Source organism: Paralichthys olivaceus, chromosome 10 (assembly GCF_024713975.1).
Source record: "Paralichthys olivaceus isolate ysfri-2021 chromosome 10, ASM2471397v2, whole genome shotgun sequence".
Taxonomy (NCBI): domain Eukaryota; kingdom Metazoa; phylum Chordata; class Actinopteri; order Pleuronectiformes; family Paralichthyidae; genus Paralichthys; species Paralichthys olivaceus.
In genome coordinates this window covers 6,221,425-6,235,763 of record NC_091102.1, presented here as the reverse complement: position 1 = coordinate 6,235,763, position 14,339 = coordinate 6,221,425, and the positions used below count along the sequence as shown (strand labels likewise).

Genomic DNA, 14,339 nt, shown 5'->3' with positions numbered 1-14,339 from the left:
CAACACTTTCAAAAGTATAAAAAAAAAAGGAAGATTCAAGAAACCCTTTGTCACCGCGCCCCCCCTCACCAGAGTTATGGTTTAACAACAACACCACCACTTTGACTATGTTTTATGACCCAGTATACCAGTGACAGCTTGTTGAGCGTTAGGCGAAGCAGCCACTTTACCTGCTCCCGGCCTCGGACATAGGCTCCGGAGTGGTGGTGGGTGACGGAGACGAGGGCGAGGGGGAAGGTGTCTGCCGGGACCAGGGGGTCGAGGGGGTTCCTGCCCCGCCTCGAAGGGAGCCCATGGAGTAGGATGAGGGCAGGGTGGCGGAAACGGGCCTCTGGAGCCTGTGTCCGCCGGCGTAAAAGGAAGAGCTGCCGGAGAAGGCAGAGTGAGGCCGGGCGTAGTTTTGGACGTAAGAGTTGCTCCTGGGTGTCCACGACGAGCGCCACGAGTTGTAGGAGGCGTCCAAGTTGTCAAGGGAGTCGCCTCTGCAAAGCCAACCCACGCCACGTAAGCCCAAGTAAGCTGGTTAGTAGAGCCATATAATGCGTCTGGCTGCCAACTGCACCTGTGGCAGTAGTTTTTATTTGATATTTACTCACTAATGGTGCAACCCATCTAGCCAGGGCAGGGTCAGAGTGGCAGCCAGACACATAAATGTTTTCTTTAAAAGTTAAAGGTTCAGTGTGTAAGATTTAGGTGAAAGGGATCTATTGGGAGAAATTTAATACAAAATAATAATAATGATCTTCTATTTTCACAAGTGTGTTTCATCTAAATTGTACTAATTGTTGTTTTCTTTACCCCCATGTTTGGAAGGGGAGGGTGAGGTGAGGGGTGTTCAGCTGCAATATGCAACTTCAACACTAGATGTCACTAAATTCTACACACTGAACCTGTTTAAAATGCCAAACACCACCATCACACAGCAGAAATGGTTTTTTACTTGCTGGGTGGACTTTACCTTCGCATGGGTGGCAAGTCACTCTCCTTGTTGGTGGCCGCGTTAGCAGAGCGCTGGCGGATCCAGCTGCTGTCGGTCAGCAGCGGCGCTTTCTTCTTCATCTCGTTCAGGATCTGCTGCCGCTCCAGCTCAGCCTGTGACAGGGCCTGTTGACTCTTACTCTCATCCAGGCCACCTCCACCTGTCACTGCACACAGAGAGAAACCAAACATTACACTGGGCAAAATCAAAAGGTTTTAATGGAATTTAGATCCCAACCGGAGACGGGAAGAGACATTGGATATAATTTAGTTTCTGTGTTCCCCAAGTCTTATTATGAAGAAATGAGCAGCAGCATACGAATAGACGATTTCTTTAAATATTTTTAAATCACGGGAGCAAAAACACATTAAATACATCCCACTGTAATCAATCAGTACATTTTTTGGTCGTTCAGCCTTTTAATCAAGAAGCTGCATCTTGATTAGGTGAAATGTCACATGTGATTGATCAGCTGATCCAAAAATTCAAAATAAAAGGTGATTTTTTTTTTTTCTGATTAAAATTGAGAGGGCGGAGCTTCGAGGGCCGAGCCCACCTCTCTCCGGCTCTCTGTATCTCATGGCGTTGAGGATGTTCCTCCGCTCCATCTCCAGCTCTGACGCAGCCCTCTGACTCCGGGTCTGCTTGACACGCTCACTCCTCATCTGCTCCTCCAGCAGCCAGTGGGCCATGCCCCCCTGCTGTACGTTCTCACCTACAGTCAGGTGCATGTGCAACATGTGTACATAGTCTTTTATTGAACAACCTAAAGGAGGCTTAAAATAGGCCAATGCGGATATGATCTCAGCCCGACGTCAATGTGGTGTTCACAAAAAAGTTACCACCACGTGTACTGTTATGGTAAAATGTAATGAATACAGAAAACTGACCTCTCCTCTGAGGTTTGTCCTCTGCGTCGAGCTGGGGAGACGATTTGGATTTTGCCCTGTCAGACAAAAGAAAATTATATTTAAAATTACAGTAATTGGTGATAAACTAAATAAACTAATCTAGAATAAAAACTCATTCATTTTACATTTGAATTTGAAATGACCATGAGTACGACCGACTCAATAATAAAGAATATTTAACTTTTGCTACAGAGCAGAGCTCTATAAAGGGAAACTGCTGATTACAGACAAATCTCAGGTAATTTCAGTCCCAGCTGGAGACCTAACCCGTTCCTGGAGGACCTTCTATACATAGAGACGCTTGAGTGATTCGGTTCAAATGCATAAAACCTCTACTGGACAAGCTACTCAGTAAAGATGAGACAATTTTCTTCTGTGCAGGAAAAGTGTAGAAAAAAATAATGACTCACATATATAGTGAATTTTGAAACATTTAGTGAGATTGTTCCCTCAGCCATGGTCATGTTCTCTCTGCTGTTTGTCTGTTTGTGTACAACTCTTTTCCACTATTTTCCCAGGAAAAAAATCAGGCATATTTAGGGAACTGATATGAATGATTGTGTGTATTTATATTTGATTTAAGGAGACTGTAAAACCTTTCTATTTCCATTCTATATGCCATTGTACAGCACCCTTTATAAATTTGGGATCTGCCATTGAGTTTTTTAACAATGCAACTTTTTAAAGTCAATATATTAAAATATTGAAAAAAATTGTGACCATACTAAAACATTAGTGTTGTTGTTGATCAAAACAGGGAATAAAGTAAACATGGAATTAAAAGTATGCGTTGTACGAGAAGGTTTTTATCCGTGGCGATGGCTGGTCAGCTGAATATAAAAAGAAACATCATCTCCAGGCTGCAGGTGCAGTTTGATAATAACCTCAGATCCTGTACTGACCTGTCAGAAAAGGACAGTGCAGGCTGCACATTAAAGCCATGGGAGTCAGCAGCCCTTTGGTGATGAGCAGTGTGCAGAGAGTTGAGTGACACACAGAGGTGGGCGACAAAGCACATGCCAACACGTTAGTTGCAGTTATGTTCATGCACAGATGATAAAGCATGTAATGTTTGACATGTGAGTGTGTTAATATGAGCATGTCGGACAAAAGACACGTGAGTTGAAGTGTTATGCAGAGAACAGGAGGGAGCAGCGTCTCTACTGACCACTGCTGCTGCTGCTGCTGCTGCTGGAAGGCTCGCTCCCGCTCTCTGTGCTGCTGCTCCAAAGCTTCCTGCCACCTCCGCTCCTCCTCCCTCGCCTCCTCTCTTTTCCTCAGCTCCTCCTCCTTCCTCTTCCTCTCCTCCTCCTCCTCCCTCTTCCTCCTCTCCCTCTCCTCCTCCTCCCGCTTCCTCTTCTCCTCCTCCGCCTGCCTCTCCTTCCTCTCCCTCTCCTCCCTCAGACGCTGCAGCTCTCTCTCCTCCTCCTCCCGCTTACTCTTCTCCTCCTCCCTCATCTTCCTCTCCTCCTCTGCCTGCCTCTCCTTCCTCTCCCTCTCCTCCCGCAGACGCCACAGCTCTCGTTCCTCCTCCTCCCGCTTCCTCTTCTCCTCCTCCTGCCTTCGGCGCTCCTGCTCCTCCTTCCTCTGTCTCTCTTCCTCTTCCCACTGAGAAGAAGTAGGCTGGTTGACAGGAAAGAGGGGCGAGTGTGGGCTGATGCTGTAGCTGTTCCCCTCCAGGCTGCTGGGCTGCACAGACAGATGAAAGAAAAAGTGTTGGAGCACCCGACAGCTTTAACTGATCTCACCCTCATTAACCCTCCAGGAGGAAGTGCAACAAAGATGGAGAAATTCCCTGTGGTGACAAAAATCACTAAATGTTTTGAAATGTATTCACATTAAAGCTGTGTAAGACGTATACATATAAATGAAAGTTATACTTGAGCTCCACCAAAAGAATAAAGCTAATCCGCTGCAGGCAACTCTCTCTGTACATTTCATTAAATGAGATTTAAATCTGGTATCTGTGGCGATATCGCTGCACCGGTAGCAATGAGTTGTTTGCAAGAGATGAGGTTCAGAACAAACCGTATAACAACAGAGACGGAGCTGGTTCGAAAGCCGAGAGTTTGACGGGGGAACCTGAAAGTTTCTGAGCGACAGATAAATAAAGAAACCCTGGATTCAGAAGAGAAAGCCATCAACTTTGATCGGTGTCGAGGGAAGAGATGGATTTTGACTGTTGGGCTTTTGGGAGCTGAAGGAGCTGAGGGTAGATGTTGGTGGATGTTGCCTATCAACACTTAGACAGGTTGGCATATGCAGAATATTTTGTAGTTTATTGCCTTTAAACATTTCTTTGTATTCAACTGTGTAATTACTCTATTTACCAGAGTGGGGAGACAGAAGTTCCTCACTGTAGATTTAAAATACCTTTGCTGAATCTGGCTGGTCCACGGTCGTGTTGATCTCCTCCTGAGCCTTCAGCCACTCCTCCTGCAGCTTCTCCTGGTCACGCTTATATTTCTCCTGGATGACAAATATTTGGATGAGAGGTCAGAGGCAACTGCAGAATGACTGTCAAAGAACACCAGTCACACCAGAACTCAGAGTCTCCACATTCTCCCTCAAACTGGTCCCACAACTACTGCAAAAACTTTTTATTTCAGGAACATTATTTTCTGGCTTGTGCAGAAACAGGGGGTAAAAAAGTAATGAAACATTTTTTGGATTATTTTCATATACTACCAAGCTCCCCTACGTGTTACCTAACCATCTTGAAAGTCGATAAGAACCCAGAGAATTCTTGCCCTGGGCAGGAAGTCTCTCTGGCACATCCTGAAAACAGGCCGTTTATCCAACGGGGAAAAAGACTGGAGGAGTAAACGCGGCTTCACGGCTTCACGGCTTCACCGGCGCTCTGCTCGACACCTTTGATCTCCATCCAGAAATAGACCCGCAGAAAAATGTTTTGACAGGATTCTACTACATACAAATTGGCTACTCTGCAGATGCTTTACTTTCAGCAGCGCTGTCTGAGGTTTTCTGTTCTCAGCCCTATAGGAGCAGACGCTGCTTCTCGTTGCTCTCATGTCATTGGGACACAGGACACAGAATTGATTCCAGCTGGTTATCAGATCAAATGAATTTTGAGTTTGCTTCATTTGGTATTTTCCATTATTTTTAATGGGCTATAAACTCCATGTCCAATTTAGTAGGTACACATATCTAAACCTACTGCGGTCTGATACTTATTCCATTGTTTTCAGACTTTATTGCTGTATTTATGACTTTGTGACATTTATGAGCTGCAGCACTGGAATTTACTGCCTGGATTAATAAGTTCACCATCTAAAAACCTTTCAATGTAACGGAACACAAAGTGCTGCTCTCATTTCCAACCAAAACTGAACATTATAATCTTCACGTGGGAAGGATTTATTGTTTTACTAGACTCCATCAGTATAACAAACATCGCTGGGGGCGAAACAAAAAACATCGCTGCTACATGCGTGTGCCTTTATGTACCTGTAGGAGGCGCTCCTGTTCCTTCTGCCATTTTTCTTGTCTCCTGCGCTCCTCCTCTGGGTCCCAGGACCAGCGGCTGGAGGGGAGAGTGATTGAAGGAACAGGTATCTGAAGACAAGATGGCAGAGTTATCAGACTTGTGGATTGTGACATCACACCACTGGAGCACCTGGTATATTTTACCCGATGCTTGAAACTGCAAATAAACATCTGTCCACATCTGTAACTCCACTATTACATTTGTAATACAAGGCAAATGCATCATTGCAGTTATCAGAGAATGTGGTATTGTCATGTCAAGTTTATCTTTACAGCCCAAAATTACAAAGGATATAATATATATAACCTTCATCAGTTTATATATACATCTTCATATATACTTTTCATATATTCAATAAGTCATAATCAAATTGAAGCTCCCTGCACTCAGTGGAATAACTAAGTGAAGCAGAGTGAACCTGCCTCTGAAGTGAACCTGCAGTGGAGTCCATGTCGGATGCATAATAATGGATCCAGGCTTTGTAATAACCGGTATCTGCTTTCAAATATATTGTCATGCTAGAATTACAAAAATGGCTTTTGATGCACTGGTAATATTACTCACATCTGGCATCGCAGACTCTGATCCTCCTTAAAAATAAAGAAAATCACCCAGTCAGTACTTGTAGCTTGCAGAGACAGACCAATGAACAAAACATACAAAACAGAAATATCCAAGGTAACCCTGAGGCTGTCACAACACAAAGTTGAGCGGCTTATAAAAGTTTTAACTTGGTTTTAAAGTCAAGCATGAATTCCTGATTGCAAATGACATTTAAAACCAAAGTTAATTGATGTTTTTCAACAAGCCTCAAAGCAGCAAAGGTCAAATTTCACTTTGTTGATTGATTCTCTCAATGCAAAGATCGCCCACTTGTTGACATTTACATTGCCACCCCGATAGTTCTGAATATGAAAATCAGCACATTGTGAGACTGAACAAACAAACTGAGTAGAAACACATGCATCAGCAGCACAAACACCAAAAGTTCAGTGTAGCCGCTCTAACAGTAGCTGACAGACGCTTTGACACATGCACGCCAAGAAACCAACAGGAATGCTTTTAAGTTCATGCTCAGCAAACTGCATAACCATGCATTAAGCCTGGACACCACTCAGGAACCCCACAAACACAACAGGAGTCTAAGATTTGTATTTGTGGTTGGTACGCTGACACTGTGTCTGACATTCTGTTCATTGTTCTGCAGCTGAATACGCACATTTTTTAATATTATCTTTTGATTTTTTGTATTTCTTTTGGTCTTTTCTCAAAAATGAATGATTAAAATAGTTTCTTAAACAGGACGTCAGTGTCCCAGGCTGTACCAATTGAAGGTGAGGAGATCACTGCACATTCAACCCTGTTTACCACAGAGGTAGACCAGCGCACTGACACTGGACCCTGAGCCGCCTGAAGGAGGGAAGACGCACAAGGATTAAGCTTTGGCAACAGACAAGAAAAAAAGGAATAGTCCCAAGAAAGAGCGATGGAGGATTTCAATCCTGACATGATTATCAATTTATAACTGGTTCCTTTTGAATTTAACATGTGGCGGACAGAAGCATGCAAAAAAACCCTGTGAGAACTTCAGCAGAAATGACACAGAGGCACAGAGAACCCAGCCAACAGATTTCACAGACATCTTAATTACTATAAAGAGAAGCCCACCCCTCTTTGGTCAGTGCTTTTCTTTTGTTTTTTTTACCTTGTTCAAAAAACTCTGATCGCCGTTTTAAGTTTTTCAAAGATATGGGTTCTGACTCTACATGAGAAATGGAGAACAGGAAAAAAGTGAAAAAAAGAAACACGTTTAACCAGAGGAGAAACAATCTTATATCGCTTTAAAGTGAATTACACACATGTTGCTTAAGATGTATTCAACATATAGATTAATATTATCCACAGTAGTTACCTCCGCCAATGTTTTCAGCCCTGTCCGTTTGTTGGTTTATTTGTTTGGAAGGATGCACTACATCAGTTTTGGTGTGGATTCAGATCAGAGGATAATTTGATAATATGATGTCTATGAGTGTGTGAAAGTTTGGTGGATCTAGATTGAGTTAGGGGGATTGTTGGGCCTTGGCGGAGGTATGAGCTCTACTGAGTGCCATGTTCTCCCACATCTCATATCAACAAAATTACACCGTACTTGTGTATTTTTATATTCAGTACAGAAACAGTCATCGAGATGAATTTCATAACTTTTCTGATTGTGTCCTTTACCTTTGTTCCTCATGGTCACCGGCTTCTCATGGAAACTTCCATTAACTCTGTTTGAGGCCAAATCCTGCAGAGAGACACGATGTCCACTGATTAAAAGAATAAATCAATCAAAGAGCCTGGGAACAATGACGGGTTAAAATCAGACCAAACCTGAGTCAACCAGCGGGATTCTGGGTCACTTACGACGCCTGGGTTGGCGGGAAGCTCTTTGGGCAGCAGCATTTCCGAGGTCATGCGCGAGGTGAAGTCCAGGCTGGAGTTTGAGGTGTTTGAATCAGGGGAACCTAGAAGTATCGGATGATCCGTACTGGTCAGATTGATGGTCTTATGGCTTTTAAATGGCAGGGAAGGTTGGTCTCTGTCCCAGTCTGCACGCAGACAATGCAATGGCACAAAGATACGATGTGTGTATGCACAAAAACCTCACATGATTTGTGCATGAGTGTTCGTGTGTATATTTGAAATACAGAATTTGACTTTGAGGTGTTGCATGAAGAAGACTAAAAAGCAGGGGACAAGGTTGCTGTGATGGTGTTGTTATAGAGAGCAGCAGGGGGTGACAGAGAACCCACCTTCCCCAGCCATGCAGCTTACTGAAGTTTCCATAAACCCACACAGTGTTTCCAACAGACTCACAACCACCGGACACAACTACACTATCATACCCAGAACTGTGTGTTAGTGCAGGTGAGCTACTGCGGGTGGTTCTTCTGGATTGTGAGGTGACACTGACGCAGTAGAAGCCTGTTACACTAACACTGTGAAAACAGCACAGGACCATGGACCTGAGCTGGATTAGTTCTCACCACATGGGAACAGAGAGGAATGAGACAGAGAAGGCAGCAAAAAGAATAAATAACCAGAAGAAGATGGAAGAATAGGAGGAGAAAAAGACACACAGGGAGGAATAAAAGCCACAGTGGTCCCCACAATAACAGTTTCCACTCATTAGATGAAGCCTCATGGGTCCTTCACCGTTTCACCGTCATGAGATCATTCATGGATGATTTCACAATAGTTTACGCACCAATTTAAAGTGTCAAAACTGTTTAGCAACGCACGCTGCATGAGTGGGACTGTCAGTCCAGGAATGTGACCCTCAGAGTGGTTCAAGTCAACCTCACACACACACACACACACACACACACGCGCGCGCGTGCACAGTGTTCGATGACTCACTGTTTTTGCCATGACGGCGAACATCCATGACCAGGCTGCCCTCCTGCAGAGCCTCCTCCATGCAGGACTTCCAGTCTGTGTAGCTCATTTTTGCCACCTGCTGGCTGTTCACTGTCAGCACCTCGTCTCCGGCCTGGAGCTGGCACATCTCAGCCGAGCTGCCTGCTCCGAACAGAGGGATACGTTTATCACATCTTGGGTCACAAGAAGCTGAATGTCCAACATAGGATAGTGGTTATTGTGGTAACAGTTTAATTTACTGAGATTGACACTGTGAAGCTGAAACCTCAGTGTAAGGACAGTACAGTTTCATACACACGTCATTCACACACTGTCGGCACAGCCCTCAGGGGGAATTTGTGGTTCAGTGTTACTCTTGAGAATGACACTTTTGCTTCTTCCTGTTGATTTTATGCTGTATCTAATTTTTCTTTGCATGCCTCATTCTTTTACTTATTACCTGCTCCTGTGAGGGACAATGTCTCATTTTGCTGTGTGTTGATATATGGATGTTTGTAAAGACAATCCAATAACCTTGACATTGAATTATGCGCCGTCTCATGTCTCATTTTGGGATCTTTTTGTCTCACTGTTTCTTAAACTAGCCCCGCTGGCTAACACTGGCCCATTTACAGAAATGTTATTGGTCTTATAGGTAAAGAAATGAAGAAGAAAAGAAAGGTAACATACGACATGACGTGATGGCATATACATACAAAGTCAGGCTTAAACGCACTGAACGCTGGTGTGACAGAGTTTAAGAGTACATACATGTGTGTTAGTGAAATACACGTCATCTGGTCATACGGAGGTGGAGAATCAGTGGAAAGAGGCTCAGGCCCAGCAGATCTGACCCAGATAGATGTTGCCCTATTTAAGTCTGGCACTGCCACTGAAGTGGACTGAAAAACCTGCTGACGACTAACCAGCGGAGCCCAGCTGTGAAATGCAAAGCTGGGGATGTAGAAGTTTAACGCAGCGTTGTTCGCTGTTACCTGGCTGGATGGACGTGACTCGAGCTCCGGTTGAGTCCCAGGCTGCCTGGAAGCCAAAGTCTCTGCTGCTGTTGGGCTTCTGGTTCAGGCTGATCCGCATGTCGCAGTAGTTCTCCTACAAACCAAACACCAGCACGGGTGAGCACACAACAGTACATATATATATATATATATATATATATATATATATATATATGTGTGCATTCCCCTTCAGAGAGTCTTAAATAAACTTCATGTTAACAAAGCTGCATTATTTTTTAATGTCTTGATTGAAGGAGAAAAAGAAAACAGCTGATCTCTTGTGTCGACAGCAGGTAATTAAATACCTGGCTGCTTTCTTTGGCTGGAGCAGGACTGACTGGAGCTTCTCTCTTAACCAGAGGAGCAGGGACGGGTGAGGTGCTCTGAGTTGAGGTGACACTCCTCGGCGCTGTCTTGCCCCGCGTCGCCACCGCCTCCTCCTCTTCCTCCTCATCTTCACTGCTGTGGGCCGAGCTGGAGTGAGCCTCGTCCTCGGTGGTCATGAACTGGTGATAGCGACTCGGCACCGTCGACTTCTTCGAGGCGTCTCCATTGACACGCTTGTGAGGGTCGTCCATCTGTCAGGGATGAATGCAGAATTATAAATAATGTTCGGGGGCCATAAGAATGTAAAACTTCATTGAACAACAAATGGCTGATGATTAGGAAATAATGTATTTTAATCTGTACAAGGTTTGAAAATGTGGGGAAACCAGCTCTTCAAACGTGTGTGAAACATTATATATTGTCTATTGCATTTGCTGTAACTGTAATGAATGTGAGAAGGCTGAAAATAGCTGCTCTAGTAGTTAGCATTATAAAAACACTGGCCTCATCCATTATTCACACAGTAATCAGATCGTACTGTTGGGTAACTGATGCACTCAAGACAAATAAAACTGTACCTGATCACCAAGGCAAACATTTCTAACCTACACTCCCTCTGGATGCCCGTCCTTTGTGCCACGCTGCTAGTTTGTGTTTGGTTGTAAAATCGTCTAGTACTCACTGTGAAGACTCGCGGAAGTGAGGTGATGCGGGAGGACTGGGTCCCGAAGGGCCTTGCCGTGACAACTGAGGTTAGACGTGCGCTATCCGATTTCTGGTAGCTCCTGGGGAGGGAGGCGGAAACCTGAGACACCCCGGGAGGTTTGGGTTCCATCGAGCTGGGCTGTGGTTGTTGTTTGGACAGAAAACCAGAGGAGGGGGCCTCCACCTTGGCTTGTGTGCGCAATGGGCGCCTGGGCTCTGCCACCTTTTGTACGGCTCTGGAGGAGGAGACGACGGTCGTGACCTCCTCTGTCTTGGTGGTTCTGCGGCGTTCTGAGATGGGACTCCTCTGCAAAGGTGCAACTGCAGCAGAGTTGTGGAGAGAGCCTCGGCTGGAGGGAGTGAGGCTGGGAGTGATGGGGGTCGTGGTGTCTCTGCCTGCAGGACGGTCCACAATGTTGACTTCCCGTGAGGTGGGAGGGGAAGCGGCCCTGCCCGTGGCTGGGGAGGCAGCGGGGGGGTCGTCCTCTTTCAGAGAAGGCTCAGAGGGCTCGAAATTATGGTAAGGAGTGTCAATAGTGAAGCTCCTGGCGGGGAGGGTTCGGGTACGAGGGGAGGTGACGGGTCTCTCAAATACGTCCTCCTCGTCGTCCAGGTAAGACAGAGAGCCAAGACGACTGCCAAGGCTTATTTTTCCTTTAGTGTCTCTGTGGACCGGACAGAGGAGGAGAAAGGTGATGAGATTAAAAGGGAAAAACAGTGATGGATAGGATTAAAGATGAAGATGGGCACAGGGAGATGAAATGGGGAGGGCAGTGAGAGACGAGGAGGAGCACAGGTTGAAAAGCAGCGGGTAAAGGAAGGTGGTACAGTAAAAGAGGGGCGAGTTGGCAGGTTGTGAGCCGTGACTAATTTACATTTCCACAATGACTAATGGCAAACGTACAGAGACTCTCCTCACTCACTCCTGCACAAATATTCTGTGTTCAAATCTGCAAAACATCTCATTCACACCTTCTCTTAAGATTACCTCAGTGAAGGATCCACCTCCGAGGGTAGAAAGGAGTTAAAAGAGGAAGAAATTCAGTGTGCCTTGATTTTTTTCAAGTGAAAAAACAGGATCTATCATTGTGCATTATCAAAAGAACCGGATCAGGTTTTTTTTTTATTCCTTCTCACCTCTCCTCTTGCATCTCCTTGAAGGTCTTGGACCTCCTGTTACCGCCGAAGGTAATCTGCTCGATCTTTTCGCGCTCCTCTTTCTTCTTCACAATGTCAGAGTTGACGCTCCTGCGCCGGTTCTTCCATTTGCTCAGGTCCTGGAGCAAAAGTAAGCTCGCGTCACCTGGTGCATCATTTTGTGCCGATTCTAAGTTTAGATCTAGATAAAAACAGACCGGTTGTGTTGCATGGCTAACTGCGCAGTGAAGTTGAGAAGGAGCCAGACAGAGGAGGGCAACATTTGAAGGTGTTCTACTTGTGAGCTCCACAGGCTCCTCCTGGCTCACCTCCCCTGTGCATTGGGGGACTGTGTGACCTAAATGCTGCTTTGAGACTCCATTATTTTGCACTGACACCAATCGCACTGCTGACAGACGCCTGGTGCGACACAGCCATGCATGCACATGTGGATAACTGCATATTATTCTTCATTTGATCACTTGTAATGGAGTATTTGTCTATAGAATCATAGCCCTGCAGCCAATTTTCCAGGAATAAGTTAATTCTACACTGATTAACTCGCATTATAAAGTCATTTCATATTAATCTATAACTTGTTTGACAGTATTTCCTGTGTCAGACACTGTGATTTGGAAATGAGGACATTCTGTAGCCATAGGGCAGCGCTGCACCAATCAGCGACTTGCTTCATCTCTGGCTTCTGTCTAAACCCTTCTCATTTCACCCTGTAGCCGCTTCACTGCATCACAACACCTGCTGTCCTGGTCTCCATGCACTCACCTTTCACTTCAACCTTATCTGTGTTGGAAATCACAACTTATTTTTTTCTGTCATCTTGTCTTTGATTTATACAACAAGAATGATGGGAAGCGAACAGATATCCTGGAGCGGTGGACACACGCACATATCAGTTAATACTCACATCCTGCCACTTGTCATCACTATCCTTTGTCTGCTCGCGGTACCTCTGCAGCTCTTCGTAGCGAGCCTGCCGGGAGACGATGGGGTCCTGGATATCACTTGTTGATTTACTCCTGTGGAGAAAAAGAGAAGGAAATGTTTATATTTTTAAAAAGGCCAACCGGCATTTCTAGTGTTTCCATGCACCATCTCCTCCGGTTAAGTTGCAGCAAACACTATGCGAATATATTAGGCCTCTCATTCACCTGTCCTGTAACCAAGTGTTAGTTTGTAAACACAGCACACGGGTCAACCACAGACAACAGTGATGAGTGAGTTAGTGGACACATGTCACAGCCTTTTCCCATCATGCAACGTCAGTCAAACCTCACCGCCCGTTGGAGAAACATCACTCACCAGCCTAGATTTACACACGTCTCATATTTCGACCAGAGTGTTAAGACCCCTGCTCAGTCACGACTCTCTCTCTGGGACACACTGCAGTTTAGGTGGATGGATGACCCAGCGTATTGCTATTGTACTCTTTTTTTTTTTTTTTTTTTTGCTTTGTTTCTTTGTCAGTAGAGCTTTGTGGAGCTGCACCCTCCACCTCCCCCCCACAAACCCTGAACTTGGCCCTGTACCATGGAATACACTTTACTGTGTGTCAGCGTTTAGCAGCCAGAGAGAGGGAGGAGAGCAGCACAAAAGCACAGTAGTCAGTAGGGGGGTGTGTGACTGTAAGAGACCAGAGCAAATGCAAACGTGCCACATTCCTGTGAGCCCGGATCAACTCACCCGTCGATACTCTCTTGCGTCGGACGCTCTCTAGGAAAACAAACAGAACCACAGACAAACAGAATCACTTTTCTGCAGAGTGGCCTTGGACTCAGTGGAAAGAGAAACGACTGGTTGAGAGCTGAGGGACAGTTTGTGACTCTTAAAACTCATCTTCCAGTCTGTGCTTGAATATCACTGTATTATAAACCAGTGGAAGCAGATCAGCCGTCCACCATGAGTCCAGCTCTGTCTGTTTAAAGGACGTTTTTTCTCTCCACTGTCAGCAGGTGCTTGCTAACAGTGTTAATAAAATTGCATTGAAGGGTATGTACTGTAAACCCAGCCAAAAAAAATTAAAATCTCAGAGGAGTATATATGAATTTAAAGCTGTGTTTAATCAGTGGTGGGATGTACCTAAGTAAATTAACTTAACTTTAATTAACTATATTTTAATGTATTATTCATGTTTCTCCTTTACTCTATAGACTGATTTGCAGGTACTTTCCACTTTAACTGTACTAGATATATCAGAAAATATCTGTAATTTTTTTTTTACATTTTTACAAAACATTGCATTGTGTGTTCTCGATATTTATATATTTAAAAGAAATATTGTGGATACAGAAAAGCCAGCGCCGCGACTCATAAGTCATAATTATGTTGTTTATTGG

At 44.8% G+C, this 14,339-nt stretch overlaps 1 protein-coding gene across 17 annotated transcripts in view; it reads right to left on the bottom strand.

Annotated features, from left to right (window-relative positions):
* Nucleotides 1-14,339, bottom strand: part of lmo7a (LIM domain 7a) — a 45,853-nt gene that overhangs the window by 1,998 nt on the left and 29,516 nt on the right. For 2 of the 17 annotated variants that reach the window (XM_069533688.1, XM_069533694.1), the window contains exons 10-28: nucleotides 13,687-13,716; nucleotides 12,911-13,022; nucleotides 11,986-12,125; nucleotides 10,826-11,513; nucleotides 10,122-10,394; nucleotides 9,796-9,910; nucleotides 8,801-8,962; nucleotides 7,772-7,989; nucleotides 7,622-7,685; nucleotides 7,104-7,160; nucleotides 6,767-6,808; nucleotides 5,963-5,988; nucleotides 5,359-5,466; nucleotides 4,264-4,359; nucleotides 3,059-3,579; nucleotides 2,793-2,846; nucleotides 1,870-1,925; nucleotides 959-1,145; nucleotides 171-482 (exon numbers count right to left, since the gene is read on the bottom strand). In XM_069533688.1, the coding sequence (XP_069389789.1) occupies nucleotides 171-482; nucleotides 959-1,145; nucleotides 1,870-1,925; nucleotides 2,793-2,846; nucleotides 3,059-3,579; nucleotides 4,264-4,359; nucleotides 5,359-5,466; nucleotides 5,963-5,988; nucleotides 6,767-6,808; nucleotides 7,104-7,160; nucleotides 7,622-7,685; nucleotides 7,772-7,989; nucleotides 8,801-8,962; nucleotides 9,796-9,910; nucleotides 10,122-10,394; nucleotides 10,826-11,513; nucleotides 11,986-12,125; nucleotides 12,911-13,022; nucleotides 13,687-13,716 (3,261 nt within the window). The remainder of the gene's footprint in view (nucleotides 1-170; nucleotides 483-958; nucleotides 1,146-1,869; nucleotides 1,926-2,792; nucleotides 2,847-3,058; nucleotides 3,580-4,263; nucleotides 4,360-5,358; nucleotides 5,467-5,962; nucleotides 5,989-6,766; nucleotides 6,809-7,103; nucleotides 7,161-7,621; nucleotides 7,686-7,771; nucleotides 7,990-8,800; nucleotides 8,963-9,795; nucleotides 9,911-10,121; nucleotides 10,395-10,825; nucleotides 11,514-11,985; nucleotides 12,126-12,910; nucleotides 13,023-13,686; nucleotides 13,717-14,339) is intronic. The other 15 variants (XM_069533704.1, XM_069533703.1, XM_069533702.1 and 12 more) reach the window with 13 other exon arrangements.